General features: G+C 46.5%; 2 protein-coding genes across 5 annotated transcripts in view; one reads left to right on the top strand and one right to left on the bottom strand.

The window, feature by feature from the left end:
- The window catches only part of CIAPIN1 (cytokine induced apoptosis inhibitor 1), a 19660-nt gene extending 12278 nt beyond the window's left edge, over nucleotides 1–7382 (bottom strand). The window contains exons 1-2 of one of the 3 annotated variants that reach the window (XM_033218533.1): nucleotides 7194–7382; nucleotides 149–360 (exon numbers count right to left, since the gene is read on the bottom strand). In XM_033218533.1, coding sequence (XP_033074424.1) covers nucleotides 149–305 — 157 coding nt within the window. In that variant the 5' untranslated portion in view covers nucleotides 306–360; nucleotides 7194–7382. The remainder of the gene's footprint in view (nucleotides 1–148; nucleotides 361–7193) is intronic. The other 2 variants (XM_033218535.1, XM_033218534.1) reach the window with 2 other exon arrangements.
- Nucleotides 7283–22368, top strand: COQ9 (coenzyme Q9). Of its 2 annotated transcripts, XM_033218531.1 has the most exons (10): nucleotides 7283–7432; nucleotides 11191–11359; nucleotides 13896–14031; nucleotides 17605–17747; nucleotides 18032–18116; nucleotides 19349–19453; nucleotides 20650–20805; nucleotides 21145–21198; nucleotides 21390–21477; nucleotides 21677–22368. In XM_033218531.1, exons 1-9 carry the CDS (start codon nucleotides 7357–7359, stop codon nucleotides 21438–21440), a joined length of 975 nt encoding a protein of 324 aa, XP_033074422.1. In that variant the 5' UTR covers nucleotides 7283–7356; the 3' UTR covers nucleotides 21441–21477; nucleotides 21677–22368. The 2 variants fall into 2 exon arrangements, with proteins under 2 accessions (XP_033074422.1, XP_033074423.1); XM_033218532.1 differs by lacking the exon at nucleotides 21390–21477 and having other exon boundaries at nucleotides 21677–22365.
- The last annotated feature ends 427 nt before the right edge of the window (nucleotides 22369–22795 follow it).

Below are 22795 nucleotides of genomic sequence, written 5' to 3' on the forward strand. Positions count from 1 at the left end.
GTATCTCAACTGAAAAACAACAGGGTGGCGAGCCACCACTATCACATGCCACCCTCAAAGAAAACTCAGGTATCAAGGAACCACAGAAAGGCAACACTCCCACAGAAACCCCTCCAGCCTCATACAGACAACATGGGTGGGTACTTACACTGCAACAGCTGGTTGATGTTTTCCACAGACACGTGGCCTTCACTACCAGTTAACACTTGAAGCTTATCCACCAGATCTTTCAGAGCCTCCACTGGGGATGACTTATCCCAGACCACTGCCACAAACTGGCCAGCAGAGATCCCAAAATCTGCCATTCTTGCAGTGCAGTACTGATGGACCTAAAAACTGCTGGCCAAAAGAGAATCAAGACTGCGCAAAGTGCAGTTTAATCCATGAGGTATCATAAAATATGATTAGAATCCCAACCTAACTTGTAACCGCCCACTAGGGAATGCTGACAACATTAGAAACCCTACTGTATATGCTAAAGAGTCTGAATACATGAACCCCATTATCTCAAGTCTTCATAATCCCAACATTCCCAAAAAAGGCCAATAGCTTCCTTGGTGAGAATCCTGACTTGGAAGAGTCAAGAAAGGGGATTAGAGGCAAGTAAGAAGGTTGGAGGCAGAAAGATGATTTCCTCTTTAAGATAATTCAGCATGAATGGAATGCAAAACACATAGGACATCAATTAGGCAAAATGTGACTCAGCAAGGAAGGCAAATAAATTGACAGAAATAATCCAACCACAGGTTCAATGTTTTTAAAATGAAACAACACATTTAAAATTTGCAAACTGAGGCCAGGCGCGGTGGCTCAAGCCTGTAATCCCAGCACTTTGGGAGGCCGAGACGGGCGGATCACGAGGTCAGGAGATCGAGACCATCCTGGCTAACACGGTGAAACCCTGTCTCTACTAAAAATACAAAAAACTAGCTGGGCGAGGTGGCGGGCGCCTGTAGTCCCAGCTACTTGGGAGGCTGAGGCAGGAGAATGGCGTAAACCCGGGAGGCGGAGCTTGCAGTGAGCTGAGATCTGGCCACTGCACTCCAGTCAGCCCGGGCGACAGAGCGAGACTCCGCCTCAAAAAAAAAAAAAAAAAAATTTGCAAACTGAATACTGGTATTTTCCCTTTCATCAAAATATGAAAATTTAATTTCACTGACTCTGCAGTGATCAAGAATACTTACTATGTCTATACCATTTAACATTAGCCAGACTGTTCAAAGCATCTTCTAAACATTATCTCAATTGAATCTCAGAACAGCCTTAAATTAGATATTATTACCATTTTACAGTCTGGAAACTCAGGCAATTTACTTTGTCCAAGTCACACAACTAGTGGGTGTTACATGGATAAAGTGAGAGCTAGGATTTGAATCCAAATTCATCTGACCGTAAAGCCCATGCTTTTAACCTTTGGAAATTTCCCTCCATAGATCAACTTTCTCTTCTACTTGATACTCAGGTGAGTATATAATATGCTCACAAAGAAAGTAGTTCAAGAGATAGTACTCTACTCGGTTCCTTTCTTTCTTAAACATTAATGACACCAGTTTCCAATTTAACATAGCTCAAATAAATGAAACAATTTCTGGTAGAGGGGTCAAACTTGGATTAGTTTTATGTTGAACATTTCAGACTTCTGCGGTGGTGGCCAACTCAGTGGCAATCATGCCACCACAGATACAGACTGAATTTAAGCCAAGTCACTACACTCTCGTTTCTTTTAAAATGTTGACTTCAGCTGGGCGCAGTGGCTCACACCTGTAATTTCAGCACTTTGGGAAGCCAAGCCAGGCGAATTGCCTGAGCCCAGGAGTTTGAGACCAGCCTGGCCAACATGGTGAAACCCCATCTCTACTAAAAGTACAAAAATGAGCTGGGTGTGGTGGTGCACGCCTGTAATCCCAGCTACTCAGGAGGCTGAGGCAGGAGAATTGCTTGAACCTGGGAGGTGGAGGTTGTAGTGAGTCAAGATCGTGCTGCTGCACTCCAGCCTGGTGACAGAGTGAGACTCTGTCTCAAAAATAAAAATAAAAATAAAAAAATAAAAAATTATAGCTCATGCCTATTATCCCAGCACTTTGGGAAACTGAGGCAGGTGGATCCCTTGAGTCCAGGAGTTCAAGAACAACCTGGGTGACATGGTGAAACCCCATCTCTACTAAAAATACAAAAATTAGCTGGGTGTGGTGGCAGAATCTGTGGTAGTCTTATGTGGTAATCTTACGTAGTCCCAGCTACTGGGGTGGAGGAGAGGGCATGAGGCAGCAGGACTGCTTGAGCCCAGGAGCTTGAGGCTGCAGTAAGCCAAGATTCCAGCCTGGGTGACAGAGCAAGACCCTGTCTCAAAAAAACCAAAGTTTACTTCAAGTAACTCTCCTCTTTGCCTACAAAACATACCCCAGGATGTCAAATATTTAACACTCAAGCATTAAATACTATAGCACTTTGATCTGTCACTCTTTTTCTAAAGGAGTTACTAAACGTTTTATTTGCTAGAGTGAAGTCAATTAGCCTTCTGGATCCACGGCCTCCATAATCTGGCTCCACCTGTATCTCCCACCACTCCAAAGTGATCCCTCCTTATTCTATGAAAACCCTTTGCATTTTCCCTTCATCGTGCCTTTTATCTAGCTCCTTCCGTATGATCCAACTGCTAGCACCCCTAAAAGCATGCTAAGTGTTATCAGACAAGTAGGATTCTTTAGTCATTTAACTCTTGTTTTTTTAATGGCAGAGGGCAAGTAAAAATGGAAAAAGAAAAGAAAAAAATAATACAAAAGAGAATAATTTTTTTTGGGGGGGGGTGGGGGGGAGGAGAGTTTCACTCTTGTTGTCCAGGCTGGAGTGCAATCGTGGCTCACTGCAACCTCCGCCTTCCGGGTTCAAGCGATTCTCATGCCTCAGCCTCCCGAGTAGCTAGGATCACAGACGTGCACCACCACACCCAGCTAATTTTGTATTTTTTTAGTAGAGGGGGTTTCTCCATGTTGGTCAGGCTGGTCTTGAACTCCCGGCCTCAGGTGATCCGCCCACCTTGGCCTCCCATAGTGATGGGATTACAGGCATGAGCCACCTGCTCAGCTAATTCTGTGGTTTTTTTGCTTGTTAGTTCTGTTTTTTGAGACAGAGTCTCACTCCATCATCCAGGCTGGAACGCAGTGACACAATCTCGACTCAGTGCAACCTCCGCCTTCAGAGTTCAAGCAATTCTCATGCCTCAGCCTCCCAAGTAGCTGGAATTACAGGGGGACACCACCACACCTGGCTAATTTTTGTATTTTTAGTAGTGACAGGGTTGTTGGCCAGGCTATTCTCAAACTCCTGACCTCAAGTGATCTGCCCACCTCGGCCTCCCAAAGTGCTGGGATTAAAGGCGTCAGCCTCCGTGCCCGGCCAATTCTGGTTTTTAAATCCCTAAACAGCACACAATCAATGACTGAAACTTTTAACTGGTACATGATGTCGAGGAAGAACCCCTGCAAACTTTAAGGTGTGCAATATGGGATCAATCTCACATTTAAGAACCAGCCAGGCAAGATGGGAGTATAGATTGCTGGACATTAAGTTATAAGAATAAAAATGGCCGGGCGCGGTGGCTCAAGCCTGTAATCCCAGCACTTTGGGAGGCCGAGACGGGCAGATCACGAGGTCAGGAGATCGAGACCATCCTGGCTAACACGGTGAAACCCCGTCTCTACTAAAAATACAAAAACTAGCCGGGCGAGGTGGCGGGCGCCTGTAGTCCCAGCTACTTGGGAGGCTGAGGCAGGAGAATGGCGTGAACCCGGGAGGCGGAGCTTGCAGTGAGCTGAGATCTGGCCACTGCACTCCAGTCCGGGCGACCTTGGGATAACAGAAAAGGATGATAAAGATCCCACCTACTAGACTACTGCAACTTTGCACTGTATTTACAGAAAAACTCTCATGAAGGAAACTAGAGGCAAAAGCTTATTTATCAGCTAGAGAAAAACAAAAAGCCAAATGTCTAGATCTTTTCAGCAACATTTATGGAGGCAGTTTTATAGGGCACAGGTTTTGAGTGCAGATGACCTAGGGTCCTATCTTCCACTGGATCTTATGGGCATATGACCATAGATAAGTTACTAGACTCTTTGAATTTGTTTTTTCATCAGTAAAGTAGGGATAATAACCTCGTATTTTGCGAGGCTGCTGTAAGAAGCAAATGAGAAGATAATAATATGTAAGGCACTCGGCAGGCTCTGGCACACAGAGCTCTGTAAAGTAATGTTCTAGAACTCTGGGCTTCCACTTTTCTGTGGCTAGTTTACCTGCCTTTGCTTCAAACAGTCCTATAAAACCCTGTTTCTCCTTAGCCATGCCTGATAGGAGGACACCCCAGGGAGTGATAGGAAGCTGCTTTTTCATTGTTAGAATTAGTGTAAGAGCTGTGCTTTATGATCTTTGGACAGTACTCCAGCGGGACTGTGTCAGTAAATTAGAAGAATGTAAAATGCTTTGCGTTCTGTATCTCCCAAAACTAATCTTACGGCAAGAGGAGCTTATGAACTACATTCATTAAACATCAACCCTCAAAAAATAGGCATAGCCACTACTTTCAGTCAGCATTTTTCAAATAAAATAGGAGATAATATTCTTTCAAATACCTAAAACCAAGTGTGATACTTTTCATCATCAGAGTTTTATGTTGTTGTTGTGAATTTGTCTTTCAAAACAAAAAAATCCATAACGAAAACATGTCCCCGTATCTAAGACAACATGCTCAGAAGCTGTGATTCAGGACCCAGCTTCATAATAAGAGGTGGCATCATTGTCACGTCACTGAGCTCATTAGGTGCCTCTCCAACTCTGACTGAGGCACACACATGTCCATGGCCCTTCTAAAATGTTACTGGCAGGCAGTAAAAGAGGATGTCTGAGAACAGACGGTTTTTCAGGTGCCCAGTAAGCATCAAATCTTGTGGCATTCAGTCTCTCTTCTGGTGAAAGGGGACAAAAGAAAATAGTAAGACTGAAGTTTGGGCTTCAGATCAAAAAATCCTTTAACTTGGGTGCATAAAAGAATTCCAAGAATACTGACAGTTATCAGAAAGGAAAATCCTAATTAAAATTAACTAACTGGGCTGGGTGTGGTGACTCACGCCTGTAATCCCACACTTTGGGAGGCCTAGGCAGGTGGATCACCTGAGGTCAGGAGTTCAAGACCAGCCTGGCCAACATGGAGAAACCCTGTCTCTACTAAAAATACAAAGATTAGCTGGACATGGTGGCCTGCACCTGTAATCCCAGCTACTTGGGAGGCTGAGGTAGGGAGAATTGCTTGAACTCAGGAGGTGGAAGTTGTAGTGGGCCAAAATCTTGCCACTGCACTCCAGCCTGGGCAACAGAGTGAGACTCCATCTCAAAAGAAAAAAAAAATTAAAAAAATAAAATTAACTAAGCTCTTGTGCACCTACATGTCACTGCCTGTCCTCTGGGTGACTAGTGCCAAGTGGGCCTAACCAGCCTGCTGTGCAATCTAAGTCAGCCATTGCCCCTCTCTGGGCCTCAGTTTCCCTGCCAGCTTTAGCAGAATGGTAGGAAGGCACAATTACAATCTGCAAATGAGACCTAAGAAACCTACTATGTGCCTGTCCTTACACAGGAGACAGAAAAGAAGACACTTGTTCCCTGCCCTCAAGAGAATTCTCTGTCTAGACACTTAGACTAGGACCTTAGAGAATTTTTTTTTTTTTTTTCTGGCAGAGTCTTGCTCTGTTGTCCAGGCTGGAGTGCAGTGGCACGATCTTCGCTGACTACAACCTCCGACTCTGGGGTTCAAGCGATTCTCCTGCCTCAGTCTCCCAAGTAGCTGGGATTACAGGCACCTACGACCACGCCCAGTTAATTTTTGTATTTTTAGTACAGATGCAGTTTCGCCATGTTGCCCACGCTGGTCTGGAACTCCTGGGCTCAAGTGATCCACCCACTTCAGTCTCTCAAAGTGCTGGGATTACAGGCATGAGCCTGGCCCAGAATTTTTTTTAAAAAAGTGAGAATCAACAATGGAACAGGAATGTCTCCAGGCATTTGGCATGTGTCAGGAACTAGAGTTTCAGAAAGGATACCCAAATGTTAGTTTCCACAGGAAAGGCTCATTTAAAGCTGGGTGGACAGAACAAGGAAACAAACCCTCATGGAGAGGAGTGTTTTACCTAAAACAGAAATATGGATCTAAAATTTTAACCTTTGGGGTAAGTTTTGGCTTAGGAGGTCTTCCCCACACCCGTGCAGGGGAAGCGGATATTCTGAAAAGACTAGAGTTGACAAGGGGTGTACAAAGCACAACTTTCACAGATACAAAGATGGGGTCTGAGTGCAAACACAAAATCGACAGAATCACATGCTCTTGTCCTTAGTTACTCTTAGTCCAAAAACCCTTTACTTCTTCCTATTAAGCCTTCTCTGATGACACCCCCGTGAAGGGCTCTGTTAGTGACTGGACCGTGACCTCCTTGAGCCATCCAGAGCTCGGCACTCAGTAACATCAGAATGAAGGGCACCAGCCTTTCCCGAACTTGCAGATCCTACAAATCACCCGAGGGAGTGGTTAAAATGAGATTCCTGGACCACACCCAGAACCACTCAATCAATCCTCCAGGACAAAGGCCTGGCTGTCTGTTCTACTAACAAGCATCCTTCCGATCTGGATATTTAACTATACCAACTCAACACGCTGGGGATTCGGACAAGTCGCAGGTTCGAAATTATAATCGTGAGCTCAGGTGCCCCGCCAAGCTTTCGTGCTTTGCTGCCAAGCACCCCCAGGGACCGAAACTTCACGGGGACTGAGGCCCAAGGTCACAACGATTGGCTACTGGTAGGACCGGGTCTCAGAAAGAGGTCTCCCGGACCCCAGAGTTCGGAGCCCTTTCTCCTCAGCGTGGTGTCCCCGGGGCCTCAGAGTAGGGCCGGCTGCGCAAGGGACGAGGCAGCCTGGGAACGGCAGAAATTCCCGGTCAGGACCCCGGGGCGGTTAGGGCCGGCCCTGGCCCCGCACACCAACTTCTCAGGAATAAACCCGCCGGGACTCTCAGCGGGGCGTCCGTGGCTGCGTTCGCATCGAGGGACAGGGGTAGGAAGAGGAAATGAGAGGATACAGGGACGAGGGGGGCGCTGAGAGGGGACAGTTGAGGGAGCTCTGGCGCTCAGCTGGCCCCCACCACTCTCACCTGCCGCCTGGGCTTGCTCCCGGCTTCTCCTCAGCCGTCGACTCCACGCCTCGCGCCTCTCGCGAGAGGAGGAGGCTCCATGGCGCGACTACTTCCGCCCTCCTAGTGCAGTAGTCCCGACGCTGCCCGTCGCGTCGCCGTGGGCGACGTGCCCGCTTCCAAAATGGCGACGGCGGCGGCTGTGTCTGGTGCGCTTGGCCGGGCGGGCTGGAAGCTCCTGCAGCTGCGGTGCCTGCCCGGTGAGGGGGCTGCCAAGCCGGGGAGAGACAGGGAGCGCGGAGGGGGCGCGAGGCTGGCTTGAGCTGGGTTCGGCGGTGGGGGGAAGAGGCCGTTGGGGCGGCCCGCGAGCAAGGTGAGGTGAAGGGCATCGGCGCGGGCTCAGGCGAGCTGCCTGGTTAGAGCGGGGCAGGTGCAGGGGGCAGGGCCTGTCACCCCCATTTCATGGAGTTAGCGGAGCCTCAGAGAGGGCTGGGGGTACGAAGGTCACGCAGCCTGAGCCTGTTGGTTACAGAACTGGCAGTCGCAGACCCATTCTCAACTCCATTGCCAAGTCCACTAGAAGGACAGGTGAACACGGCCACAGAGAGCCTAGTCCATTGTTTCCCGAAAGCTAGTCGTTTCCCCACCACTTCACGAACTCTGTGATACTCTCTTACCACCTTTGCCACTATGTACTCAGTATTTTTATTTTTAAATAGGAGTTCTGAAAGAGGAAACTTGGTATCACTGTCGTAAATGGAAAACTAATATCGCCTTCCTTAATTAGAATGCATGCATTAACACTTTAGCATACATACATAACTGATGAAACGTTCACCTGTATTTCACCTAAAATCTTCTCATGACCCTCAGTGGTACTACAGTCACACTTTGCATCCACTCCTTCCTTTTCAAAGTTTTGTGGATATTTGTGCCATATCTTTCAGTACGTGTATTAAAATGTTGATATTTTTACACATACTATTCTGTTTCTTTTTTTTCTTTTTCTTTCTTTTTTTTTTTTTTTGAGAAAGGGTCTGGCTCCTCAGCCTCCCAAGGAGCTGGGACTACAGGTGCGTGCCACCCTACTTAGCTAATTTTGTTGTTGAGAGACAGTCTCACTCTGTCGCCCAGGCTGGAGTGCAGTGGCACAATCTCGGCTCACTGCAACTTCTGCCTCCCTAGTTCAAGTGGTTCTCCTCCCTCAGCCTCCCGAGTAGCTGGGGCTACAGGCTTGAGCCACCATGCCCAGCTAATTTTTTGTTTTTAGTAGATGGGATTTCACCATGTTGGCCAGACGGGTCCCAAACTCCTGACCTCAAGTTATCCGCCTGCCTCAGCCTCCCAAAGTGTTGGAATTACAGGCATGAGCCACCGCCTAGCCCCCTTTTGTTGTATTTATGCAAAATTCCAAACTAAAGGTGTGTAGTTAAAGTAATGCCTATGACCCCACAGATCTACCAAGAGAAATGAAGGTATGTATCTACAAAAAAGTTAGTACAAGTATATTTATAGCAATTGTATTCATAGTACCCAAACACAGAAACAGTTCAGTTGTCTAGCAACTGAATAGTATTTTTTATGGAACACTATTCTGCAATAAATACTAAAAATTAGTCAAAGAGAAAGCTGGACACTAAAGTGATAAGGACTGTTTTTTAATCAGTAATAACTATTGCAGTAGGGAAAAGGGTCTAGCATGAACTGAGCACAACCTTGAGTTTAGTGCATGCAGAAGTAACTGGGTGTTTCAAAGAAAAAAATGAAGGAGGAGGTAGGAAGGCAGGTGGGGACTCAGTAGAGTCAAGAAAGTGAATAATTATAAATGAGATTGGGCTGCTAGCTGGCAGTTAACAAAGTTAGGATTCTGTTTTCCCAAAGGGAGACGTAAGCCCTATCCTTCTTAAGTGTTATCCAGAACAAACAGTAAATTTTTTCTTGACAGCCTGAGTTTTCTCAGGCAGGCACTTTAAAGGTGGGTAGGGTTATCGTAAGGGATGTGGCCCTGAGTGATGCTTACGTTAGTGTGTGTTCAAGTCTTTATAGGCCAAGGTTGAGGCCTAGATAAGAAGAGGGCTCAGAGGAGCCTGGTTAGAGCCTGATCAAGGAGACAATCTTTGTCAGATCTACTGATATGCATAAAAGTATGGATCAATCTCAAAAATATACTAAGTGGGCCAGGTGTGGTGGGTCACACCTATAATCCCAACACTTTGGGAGGCCAAGGTGGGAGGGTTGCTTGAGCAGAGGAGTTCAAGACCATCCTGGGCAACATAGCGAGACTCTGTCCCTATTTAAACTTTAAATGAATACACACACACACACACAGTCCTAAGTGAAAGAAGCTTTATTGAAATATGTACCTGGAGATGAAATCTTAGGACAGGCAAAAGTAAGACAAGCAAAAACTAACCTAGAGTGAAAAATTCAGAACAGTATGAATGGGGAATGACTGAAAAAGCATAAGAGAACTTTCTGGGGTGACAGTAATGTTCTCTGTTTAGATTGGGTTCAGGCTGTGCAAGTGTGTACATCTGTCAAAACTCATAGAATGGTACACTTAGGATTTATGCATTTCATTGTGTGTAAATGGCATCTCAAAAAAAACAGTGAACATAGAACTCTTCCATGCTAAAATGTTTAGAGATGAATAATACTGATATCTGCAACAAATGCACCAAAAATCAAGATGGATTAAGAAATGACAGATGTGTAGAACCTAGTGTCAGATATGCAGGTGTTCATTCCATAATTCTTTCCATTTGCGTGTTTGAAAATTTTTATAATAGGCCAGGGACGATGGTTCACGCCTGTAATCCTAGCGCTCTGGGAGGCCAAGACAGGTAATCACTTGAGGTCAGGAGTTTGAGACCAGCCTGACCAACATGGCGAAACCCTGTCTCTGCTAAAAATACAAAAATGAGCCTGAGAGTAGTGGTGGGTGTCTGTAATCCCAGCTACTCAGGAGGCTGAGGCACGAGAATCACTTGAGCCTGGGAGGCAGAGGTTGCAGTGAGCCAAGATAGTGCCACTGCACTCTAGCTTGGGAGACAGAGTGAGACTCTGACTCAAAAAAAAACAAAAAAAAAATTTTTAGAATGAAACATGTTGGGAAATAAAAAAGTAGTATGAATTTATGCTTAGGAAACATACTTCTTATCTTTCTTAAAGTAAGTGGGGATGTTGCAGATATTGCAGATGAGAAAGCAGAGATTAGTGACTTGTCCAAAGATACCATATAGACACTGGGGGAGTAGGACTGAGACATTAAATTACTACTCCAGAGCTCTTGCCATAATATATATAAATATGTAACATTTACAAGCCACTTTCACATTTTGTTTGGGCCACACAGTGGTCCCATTGAGCAAGTAGAAGTTATTACTCTAAATTTGCAGATTTAAAAATCTGCACATTGGCCGGGCGCGGTGGCTCAAGCCTGTAATCCCAGCACTTTGGGAGGCCGAGACGGGCGGATCACGAGGTCAGGAGATCGAGACCATCCTGGCTAACACGGTGAAACCCCGTCTCGACTAAAAAATACAAAAAAAATTAGCCGGGCGAGGTGGCGGGCGCCTGTAGTCCCAGTTACTCGGGAGGCTGAGGCAGGAGAATGGCGTGAACCTGGGAGGCGGAGCTTGCAGTGAGCTGAGATCCGGCCACTGCACTCCAGCCTGGGCGGCAGAGCCAGACTCTGTCTCAAAAAAAAAAAAAAAAAAAAAAAAATCTGCACATTGGGGTGAAATTGTTTGCCAGTTATCACACAAGTAACAAGTAGTAGAAACAGGTCGAGATGCTAGGTAGATCTTTTTTCCTGGCTTACCACTTTTGCTACCACTTCATGTCCCAAAGTTCCCAGTTCGCGCAATATTTTTGTGTGGGACCCAACACTTGGATAAGTGGTTCTGGAGGAGTCTCTGGCCTGCTTTTCCTCCTCCTTGTCTCTGTTACCACTCTGAGTCTGAAAGGGTCTTCTCTGTTGAATGTCTCTGACTGACCAGCCCAGTTTCTGTTTCAGTGACCCGTTGCCGACCAGCCCTGGTGCCACGTGCCTTCCATGCTTCAGCTGTGGGGCTAAGGTCTTCAGATGAGCAGAAGCAGCAGCCTCCCCCTTCATTTTCTCAGCAGCATTCTGAAACACAGGGGGCAGAAAAACCTGATCCAGAGTCTTCTCATCCACCCCCCAGGTAGGCACTAATCCACCTATTTCTGGCCATTTCACATGCTTCAGTATGTCTGTTCCTCCTTCACTTCCTCTCTCCTCTCCATCCCCTTTTATACCTACCTTCATTTCCAAGGCCATCTTTGTTATTTAGAATTTTTTATTTTTTGTAGTGATGACTTCTTGCTACATTGCCCAGACTGGTCTCAAACTCCTAGGTTTCAAACTGTCCTCCCCCTAGACCTCCCAAAGTGTTGGGATTACAGGTGTGAGCCACTGCACCCGACCCCAAGGCTGTCTTTGGAAATAACCTATTGTTTTTATAAAATTGGTGCCTGTTTGTTCTAAAACATCTAAACAGTATAGAGAAGTTCACAAAAATAAAGCAGTTTTATCCAAAATTACAGAGATAACCCTGCTAACATTTTTGTGAATATCCTTTTAGATGTTTCTCTAAGCTTATTTCATATATACGTTTTTGTATAGAATAGATACAATGTGTATAAACTCTGCATGCTGTTCTAGAACCTGTTTTTTCACTCAACAGTACATTTGTAATGTCTTTTCATAGTTTAATAGTTGTATAACATTCCAGCAAATAGCTGTGCCGAAATTTATTTAACCTGTCTTTTATTGATGGATATTTAGACTTCCTTCACTAGTATAAGAAATAATGTGGCCGGGCGTGGTGGCTCAAGCCTGTAATCCCAGCACTTTGGGAGGCCGAGACGGGCGGATCACGAGATCAGGAGATCGAGACCATCCTGGCTAATACGGTGAAACCCCGTCTCTACTAAAAAAAATACAAAAAACTAGCCGGGCGACGAGGCGGGCGCCTGTAGTCCCAGCTACTCGGGAGGCTGAGACAGGAGAATGGCGTGAACCCGGGAGGCGGAGCTTGCAGTGAGCTGAGAGCCGGCCACTGCACTCCAGCCTGGGTGGCAGAGCAAGACTCCGTCTCAAAAAAAAAAAAAAAAAAAGAAATAATGTGATAAAATGTGTGAATCTCTTCTTAGAAGTGGGAGCACTGAGTCAAAGGATATGTACATTTAAAGATTTGTTACAGGCCGGGCGCGGTGGCTCACGTCTGTAATCCCAGCACTCTGGGAGGCCGAGGTGCGTGGATCACGAGGTCAGGAGATCGAGACCATCCTGACTAACACGGTGAAACCCCATCTCTATTAAAAATACAAAAATTAGCCAGGCGCAATGGCAGGTGGCTGTAGTCCCACCTACTCAGGAGGCTGAGGCGGGAGAATCACTTGAACACAGGTGGCAGAGGTTGCAGTGAGCCGAGATCGCGCTGCTGCACTCCAGCCTGGGTGACAGAGCGAGACTCTGTCTCAAAAAAAAAAAAAGATTTGTTACATATGTGGGACCAGTTGCCCTCCAGAAAGGTAATACTAATTTACATTTCCATTAGAGGGTTTTTTTTTTTTCCTAATCCTGCCATTGAAAAGTTTCTCTAGATCTGAAATTAGAGTGTTCCTTTTCATTTTTCTGATTTCCTAACTAAAGTACTTTTCTTTTTTTTTTTTTTTTTTTTTTTGAGACGGAGTCTGGCTCTGTCGCCCAGGCTGGAGTGCAGTGGCCAGATCTCAGCTCACTGCAAACTCCGCCTCCCAGGTTCACGCCATTCTCCTGCCTCAGCCTCCTGAGTAGCTGGGATTACAGGCGCCCGCCACCTCGCCCGGCTAGTTTTTTGTATTTTTTAGTAGAGACGGGGTTTCACTGTGTTAGCCAGGATGGTCTCGATCTCCTGACCTCGTGATCCACCTGTCTCGGCCTCCCAAAGTGCTGGGATTACAGGCTTGAGCCACCGCGCCCGGCCCTAAAGTACTTTTCATTTCAATTCAAGAAATATTTCTTGAGGCCCTACTCATGCCAGGCCCTGTGACTGACAGCATTGCTCCTGCCCTCATGGAGGTAGTCTGGTGTGAGTTTAGGTGAAGAAAGTCTCTGAGCACATTGTGCTAAGGGCTGAAGACGGGGAACTCCAGGGTGCAGCATTGCCTTCATACCACATGACCTCATTTGCTGGATTCCTCTCGGTGCCTATGGGGAGGGGAAGGATGATCTAGTTTTTACTCTGTTGGCATTAAAACATTGATACTGGCTGGGCGCAGTGGCTCACACCTGTAATCCCAGAGCTTTGGGAGGCCGAGGCAGGCGGATCACTTGAGGTCAGGAGTTCGAGACCAGCCTGGCCAACATGGTGAAACCCTTTCTCTACTAAAAAAATACAAAAATTAGCCGGACATGGTGGCGCATGCCTGTAGTCCCATCTACTCGGGAGGCTGAGGCAGGAGAATCGCTTGAACCCAGGAGGTGGAGGTTGTAGTGAGCTGAGATCACACCACTACACTCCATCCTGGGTGACAGAGGGAGACTATCTCAAAAACAAAAAACAAACAAACAAAAAAAACCCACATTGATACTGACACAAGAGTAAATGTCTTCCCAGCATGTGCTTAGAGGAGATCCAGAGCCCCTAGTTTCTGGTCAGGCCCATTGTACAAGCCAGGAGATGAAATATGCTGGGCTGTATCCTCTTGTCTCAGGTATACAGCCCAGGGCGGCGAGGAGGAGGAGGACTATGAAAGTGAGGAGCAGCTGCAGGACCGCATCCTGACGGCAGCCCTGGAGTTCGTGCCCGCTCACGGGTGGACAGCAGAGGCGATTGCAGAAGGAGCCCAGGTGTGTATAGGTGAGGGTGGAGCCACCTGACCAAGATGAGCCAGGATGGAGTCACACCAGGCAGAGCGGAAGGCCTCATGCCTTCTTCCAGTCCAGCTCAGAGCCCCTCACAGCTGCAAGATTGACTGAGTTTTTTCCCCCAATAGGGTGGAACTGGCTTTATTTTGTAGTTATAAAGAACGTACCACGGAGTTGGTTGTTGGGAGTTGTGTTCTAAAGGCAACCTATTAGGCAAGAATTGTCTGTGATCAAAACTACCATGTTTCATTGACTCTAAGATGCCATTGGTTGTAAGAAGCACCATTTTTAAATGCATCAGTAAAACAGAAAACATACTGCATTTTGAACTATGACAGAGCACTTCTATGATTGACACTGATTTTTTTAAATGAAAAATCTATATGCATTTTTGAATTAATGACATATGGTGTTTGAAAACCCCCAAGAAGGCACCACTTTGGAGACCAACACATCTTATTTTCCCAGAAACTCTAACAGCATTTCCTGCATTAGTAGAGACTGCTGCTTTAGATTAGGCAGTAGGCTCATGTTCAAGCCATGTTGTAGAGAGTCCTCCAGCATAGCAAGATACCATTCTCCAAGAGACTGAGGGGATGACAGAGTTGCATCTCCCATCGCAGGCTTGCTGCAGGGCGTCTACCCATGGACAATGGGCAAGGTTGCTGCTTTACTGAAATTTAACTGTTATTTCCTTGTCTTCTCTCACTCCCAAATGCACATTTGGTAACAGAAGTCTCATTAGTGAAATGCAGATGCTCTGACTCCACTGTAGGCTCATTGTGAAAACTGAACAATACAAACAAATATAAAAAAGAATGTAGAAAACACCTATAATCACACCAAAGATCATACTACCAACATTTATGCCTAGTTCTTCCAAATTAAAACCCTTTAAATGATTCATTCTTTAAATGTTTGTTGAGCAAATAATGTGCCCTAGGCACTGTGCTAGTCCAAGGGACATGACAGGGGTCAAGATGGACCTGCTTCCTGCCCTTGTTGAGCTTCCAGTCTAGCAACATTAATAAAATGTATACAAATATTTACTTAGACGATGTGGTAAGTGCTATCAAGGAAAGGTGCTGTTGGGCTGTATAATGGAGGGACCTGATCATTAGATCAGGTCACAGCTGCAAGATTGACTGTTTTTTTTTTCCCTCAATAGGGTGGAATGGCTTTATTTTGTAGATAAAAAGTAATGAACCATGGAATTGGTTTTTGGGAGTTGTGTTCTAAAGGCAACCCATTGGCAAGAATTGTCTGTGATCAAAACTACCATATTTCATTGACTCTAAGATGCCATTGGTTGTAAGAAGCACCATTTTTAAGTGCATCAGTAAAAAAAGAAAACATGTTGCCTATTAAACTATGACAAATAGTTTAATTTGTCATACCAAGGGGATGGAGGGCTGGGCACAGTCGTGCATGCCTATCATCCCAGCACTTTGGGAGGCCAAGGCAGAAGGATTGCTTGAGCCCAGGAATTTGGGACCAGCCTGGGCAACCTAGGGAGGGACCCCATCTCTACAAAAAAAACAAAAATTAGCCAGGCATGGTGGTGCTTGCCTGTGGTCCCAGCTAGTTGGGAGGCTGGGATGGGAGGATCTCTTGAGCCTGGTATGTCGAGGCTGCAGTGAGCCATAATGATGCCACTGCACTCCAGCCGGGGCAGCAGAGTGAGACCTTGTCTCAAAAATATATATATATGGGGTGGGTAACAGGGCGGTCAGGAAAGGCTTTTGAGCTGAGAATTGAGGAATGAATAGGCTTTACCTGACTTCGTGGGTAGGGGATGGACAAGTCCAAATAGAGAAACTTCACAGGCAAGGTGGAAAGAAAAAGAAGGATGGTACATAGAGGAACCACAGAGAACCACCATGCAGAGAGTGCAGGAAGAGAGACTTGAGATGAGCAAGGCTGGAAAGGTCAGTCAAGGTCAAATCAGACAACGCCCTAAAGGTCATGATAAAGAGTCAAGCTTTTCTTCTAAGAACAATTGAAGATACTGGATTAAATTTGGCATTTCAAAATGCTCATTTTGGCTGCTGGATGAAAAGTGGATTGGAGGCAGAGAGAGACTCATTGGGGGCTGCTGCCAGACATCCAGGAGAGATAAGGTGGTCTGGCTTAGAGTAATGGCAGTGGATAAGTTTGGGAATAGCTTGGATATGGGAGGGAGTGACAGGATGGCATTGGAGTTGCCAGTTTGCATGTGTGGGTATACAGTGGTAGTGTTTTCTAAGGTTAAGGCCATTGGAAGAGGACCAGCTTTGGGGAGGGGTACCGTCTTGATCTTTATTGAGTATGAGGAGTTTTTCAGTCAACCAGTGGAGGCATCAGGCATACAGGTTGGGAACTGGAGGAGACAGCTGGACTAGAGATACACATTTGGGCATTATTAGCGTGCATATATATACTGTGTGTGTATATATATATATATATATGTAGTAATTATGGAAGTCAGTGAGATTGTCCAGGGCAAGAATATAATGTCATATGAGAGGGGAGTCCAGACTGTCAAGGAAATCGGACATTTAAGGGGAGAGTAGAATAGGATGAGCTGTCAAAGTCTAAGTCAGAGCTTCCTGACGTTGGAGGCACAGCAGGAGAGTGTGGATTAAGCAGCTAGACATTGGTTACTGGAGCAACAACTGTTTGAGTGGAGAACTGGGTCAGAAATCAACTGGAGTGGATCGAGGTGTACATATAGAAGGTGAGGAAGTGGTGAGGCATTTGGCTGCGAGGGGTAGATGAGAACTAGGGTGCGCCAAGCAGAGGAAACAGATGGAAGTTTGCACATGATTGAACACAAATGGGAAGAGTACAGAAACAAGAGTGGACCAGGCTCACATGTGTAATCCCAGCACTTGGGGAGGCTGAGGCGGGAAGATTGCTTGACACTAGGAGTTTGAGGCCAACCTGGGCAATATGGCGAGACCTCATCTCTACAAAAACATTTAAAAATTAGCCAGATGTGGTGGCACATGCCTATGGTCCCCGGCTGAGATGGGACGATTGCTTGAGCCCGAGAGGTCAAGGCTGCAGTCATACCACTGCTTGAGTGACAGAGCGAGACACTGTCTCAAAAAAAAGAAAAAAAAGGAAAGAAACAAGAGTGAGGGTGAATTTACAAGAGAAAATAGGCAAAATCAAGAGGCTGAAGTTCCTTGAAGGCAAGAATTGTGGGATCTGGACAACAGATGGAAGGACTGGCCTTAGATGTGTTAGGTGCAAAGTTGGAGAAAGCAGCTGAAGGCTTAGTTTCTAAAAAAGAAAGAAGACCTGTTGATGTGTTCATCCCTGAGCTAGTCTCTGTGAACTTGCTATTCAAGCCTGGATTCCACTCTTGCACACACACCAAAGGGCTTTGCAGGGTGGAGGGACCGGTGGTGGTCAGTTTCACCAAAATCACATGGACCCAGAGTGAAGAGTAGGGGTGTCCCACTGAAAATCAAGCTGCTGTCACTAGGAAGAGGCTCTAGTGATGAGCAGGCAACAAATGTACCCTACACTTGGGCACCGCTTTTCTGTTTTCTGTTTCCCCTTTTGTAGTCTCTGGGTCTCTCCAGTGCAGCAGCCAGCATGTTTGGGAAGGATGGCAGTGAACTAATACTGCATTTTGTGACCGAGTGCAATGCCCGGCTCACACGCGTGCTGGAAGAGGAGCAGAAGCTGGTACAGTTGGGCCAGGCAGAGTAAGTCCCAAGGCATTATTACTCAGGGTGGCAGCTAAGGATCAGGGAACTTGGGCCCTACTAGCTATCCCCAGGAGGCCAATCCAAGCAGAACCCAAAGAAAGTAGCATTGGGCAGCCCTGCTGCTGTGATGGGACTGACTCCCGGCAGCCTGTCTCTGACAGCTTTAGTCAGGCCAGCATCAGGAGCTGGTGGGACCCTTTTCCCTAGGGCTGAGTAAACCGTGGAGCGCTAAGCCTCTGCCTTTCACTCAGGGACACACTGTTTTCTTTTCCCTCTTCCAGGAAGAAGAAGACAGACCAGTTGCTGAGGGATGCAGTGGAAACCAGACTGAGAATGCTGATCCCATACATTGAGCACTGGCCCCGGGTACCGAGTCCATATCCAGGCCCCAGAGCAACAATAATCCTAATATTTATTATTCTCAGCACCTTTCACTCAGATGACTTTGTACACTGTTGAACTTAGCTCATCAATCTCCATAAACCCGAGAATACTTAGTACACTTGGTAGAGCTGGGTTTCAAACTTGGGCATACCAAAGAGAGTGACCCTGAGCCATCTGTGTCTCAGTTCTTGGAAATATCAGTGGTCCGGGTACTGGATCCCATCCTGGGTGGGGTTCTCCTAGTGGCCTGAGTGTGCCACCAGGTCTTCAGGGAGGAGGAATCCATGCAGGAAGTTAGAAGAGTCAGAAGATTTTATTGGCTGTCTTCACTTGAATAACAGCCCTGTGGATTTTAGATCTCGAGGACTGTGATTTGTCAAATTGTCAATGTGATGCTTGGGGATTGGCATATTCGTTGCAAGGGTTTTTTTCACCTTTTCTGAAGCTTCCTTCTTCCTCTGTTTTAAAGCATGTCACAGTATGGGCCATTCTCTGAGTGAAGAAAGTACAGAGTGAAAATACACCCGAAGTGAGAGGGACTCAGACATCTTGTGTCCTTTGCTCAGCTGGAAGACTACTGAACATGTAGTTTCAGTCATTCAGTTGATAGACATTTGAACACTTATGGTGGTGCCTAACCCCAGGCCGCGTGTGACTCATTCCACCTTGCAGTTAAATCAGTGGAAGTGCATGTATGAGTCCCTCACCTGCCTTCCTGATTCAGCATAGTGTTTTCTTCTGGGCTACCTCACTAAGAGAAAACCTTACAGCTGATCCAGGACCTCTCTGACCACCTCCCCAGTGGATGTAGCATTGGTAAAGTGGCAGGACCTTGTTTTGACAGTAGGAGCTGATGTATGTGAACGGACTCCTATCTCTGCTGTGTTTCTTCTGTGTGACAGACTGGGGTATCTTCGCCCATCCTTGATTAGAACAGTCTAGACCCTCTGTCCCTCTGCATTCCCAGTTCCAAATGCTAGGGATGGAGAATGTGCTTGGGCTTGCATAAGACAGGGCTATGCCCCTGGCTTTCCTCAGCTGTAGTCAGCATTGCTAGCTGCCCAGAACTCACACTGGTGGGTGAAGATGCTGGTCTCAGAGAACTAGAGCTGGGCAGGCCCCCTCATACTAGCTCTCATTGGAGAGGTAGGTGCTGGTCAGCTATGCACCATTATCTGCGAGCAGAGCTTACTCCTCTGCCATTCTCTCCCCAGGCCCTCAGCATCCTCATGCTCCCTCACAACATCCCGTCCAGCCTGAGCCTGCTCACCAGCATGGTGGATGACATGTGGCATTACGCTGGGGACCAGTCCACTGATGTAAGTGCTTTCTGCAGGCCCACAGGAGGCTGTTAAGCATTGCTTTAAGAAGCTTGTGAAATTTCTTTGATCACAAGCCCCTGTAGGGGGGCTGCAGTGTCATTCCCATCTAAGGTATGAGGAAGGTCCCTCACGAAGCCAAAGTGGGATCTAGGTCATCATTCAGGGACCAGCATTCTAGCCACAAACCAGTTATTATTTCTACCAGCTTGTGGTGGTGACACCAGGTGTCAGCCTTTAGCATTGGCAAAAGCTAATTGGGCTGCCATTTTATTATCATTTCCCTCCTAAGATGTAGATTCTGCAGCAAAATTCCTCTTTTGAAAAAAAGAAATGCCATGGAGACACCCATTGCTTTAAAAAGAAATTCCCTTCCCCAGCCCATCTTGGCCTGCCTTGCTAAGAGATCAATACGGCTCTTTAAACAGCACCAGGAAAGAATCTGACTTGTTAATGTTACCATATTTCTGGTAGGAAATTTTAAAAAATATACCTTCATAAAGGAAATTAAAATGTGATGATACTTTGTGGAATCCTGGATAAGGAGGCACAGAAATACTCCCACCATAGTTATAACAAAGTGTTTTAATAAACTTCCCCCATGTGGGAATATAATGCCAACAGAGATAGTAGGAAAATGAAATTAGAAAGCAAAGAAATTAAAGGAATAAAACACCAAGCAGCTGAGCTGGTCCTCTGAAGAGCAGTTTGCCAGAACAATCAGAAGTTGCTGAGGGACTTGAACTCTCAGCTTTGCCCAGGTATTGTAATCTGTCCATGAGTCTGTCTCAGCCCTCACTTTGTTGATGAACACACCAAGGTTTGGTCATAACTGGCTGATAACAGCATCTTCTGGGACTCAGATGTCCTAAGATGTAGGCTTTCTACTAGCAGTTCCAAAATGGATTGGATGTAGCGAAATCATCTGGGATACTTATTAAGTATCCTGATTCCTGGCACTTAATTTAGATCCGTTGACTCTGCTCTTAAGAGGTTGGGCCCAGGAGCTTGCATTTTTAATCAACCAGGTAATTCTGATGCTCAGTCAAGCTTGAGATGGTAGTGTTGTCTAGAGGGCCAGATGTATCTGTGAGAGAAAGAAGTAGTCAAGAGGGAACCAGGAGTTCCCATGGCCTTGGGTAGGAACTGCCTCAGACTTGCACCAGCCCACAGCGGTAGCGTGGGTTTCTTTGCAGTTTAACTGGTACACCCGCCGAGCCATGCTGGCTGGCATCTACAACACGACAGAGCTGGTGATGATGCAGGACTCCTCTCCAGACTTTGAGGACACCTGGCGCTTCCTGGAAAACCGGATTAATGATGCAATGAACATGGGCCACACTGCCAAGCAGGTAGCTGGGGACTGGCCATTGGGGAACCCTCTTTAGAAGGCATACCTGTTCTCCTCAGGCCATAGCTGGCCACTTGACTGTGCTCTTGCTCCCTTTTGGCCTCAGCTGACAGTCCTGAGGGCCTTCCCAGGGAGCCTGGCTGGTTCTTCCTCAGGCCAGCCCTTCCCTAAGAGCCATACTTTGCCCATTTGTGATTGTGTTGTCCAAAGCTCTCCTTCCAGTAATGTGGCCTCCATGTCTCCACCTTTTGGGGCTTATAGGCCTCCTGATTTATCCTGCCTGTCTCAACTTTAAGTTTGTGTTGGTGGCCTAAGGGAACCTGACACTGACTCCTTCTAGGTAAAGTCCACAGGAGAGGCACTGGTGCAAGGACTCATGGGTGCAGCGGTGACGGTGAGTACTGCCCAGCACATCCCTGCCCCTCCTGTCTTTCACTCCAACCCTGTGATATATGTGTTACTGACTTCACATCATTTTGTAGCCCTAACCTGGAAACCTAATAATCTAATAATAAGGCTGACAGTGGTTCAGCCCTAGTGTCTTAATTCCAAAAACCCCACTTCTTTATTTTTTCCTCTTATCAGGAGATATCACTGACTCCTGGGACCCTGGTATATCAAGTCTCTGTATCATAGCTGCACCTGCCACCTTGCAAACCTGGATCTTGGCCAGGTGCGGTGGCTCATGCATATCATCTCAGTACTTTGGGAAGATCGCTCGAGCCCAGGAGTTTGAGGCCAGTCTGGGCATCATGGCAAAACCCTGCCTCTATGCAAAAAAAAAAAAGAAAAAGAAAAGCTACATCTTTTCTATTAGAGTTTATAGGCAGGGTAAGCCCTCACTATTCTTTTTGTTTCCATTCCCGTGTCAGCTCAAGAACTTGACAGGTCTAAACCAGCGTCGGTGAGAGGAGAGGGTGTAAGCTACAATGCCTAGAAGAGAATGAGTGGACAGATTGAAAGAGCTTTGAAAAGTATGAGGTGCCATCCATGTAACCTGGTGTTCATGAGAACACACTAAAGGACTCCTGAGACACTACCACTGCCACCTGGAAACCACAAGGCATTTGATGCTACCGTTCTGGTCAGGGATTGGGCCGCTTCTTCAGTTCCTAATACCAGACAAAGTCTCCTGATGCCTTTCTGCACTGCAATTGTGTGATTGAAAAATGAGATGTGCATCCAAGCAATCAAGCCACAGAAACCGAGCATGTCCCTGTCACAATCTCATGGGCACCTTGATCAAGTCTTAACCTTCCATTAACCTTGGGGCTCCCAAGCCAGAGTCAAGGTGATGCATGCCTCATGCCACCTCAAAGTGACAGCTCATCCCCAGCACAGCACAGGCGTGTGCACACAGAGGTGTTCCTTGCACCCCCTCCCTCTCAGGTGTCCTGAGATGCTACTCCTGGGAAACCCCTCAGAAAACTGCCTCACCTGAGACAAGTGCCTGCTGGACAGAGGTGTGATCCCAGGCCTGGTGTCATATGACACCAGTATGCATCACAGGATTATTAGTGTATTTTGAGTCTAAATAATAATAAATATGTTTGAAGTAGTTTCCTGTTGTGTAGTTAGTTTGCTTATCAACCATGATAGGTATCCAAGACCCCAGAGGGAGACAGAGGTGTTATGGAAGAGGCTTGAGGCTGGCAGCCAGGAGACCTGTGTTCTGGCGCTGCCACTGCCTAGTACATAGTAGTAATTATGGTACCTCTGCGTTTCTGGGCTCAAGTCTTCCCATCAGTAAAATGGGGTAACAGAAGCCTTCCCACAGACCATTAGCTCCCTTGGCTGCCCTTGTCTGACGATTTCAGTGGTACATTCTTTAGCCCCACTAATTTTCTCAGCCTGTACACTGGCTGGGTTCGCTTTGCATGTCTGGTTAGCTCTGTTTTCTGCTTTGCTCTCTTCTGCCTAAGTCAGTTAAATATTAATGGGGGAAGTCAGCAACTAATTGAATTTCAGATCTCTTGTGGGTCTTCCACTGG

This window comes from Trachypithecus francoisi, unplaced genomic scaffold (genome assembly GCF_009764315.1).
Source record: "Trachypithecus francoisi isolate TF-2019V2 unplaced genomic scaffold, Tfra_2.0 Lachesis_group10, whole genome shotgun sequence".
Taxonomy (NCBI): domain Eukaryota; kingdom Metazoa; phylum Chordata; class Mammalia; order Primates; family Cercopithecidae; genus Trachypithecus; species Trachypithecus francoisi.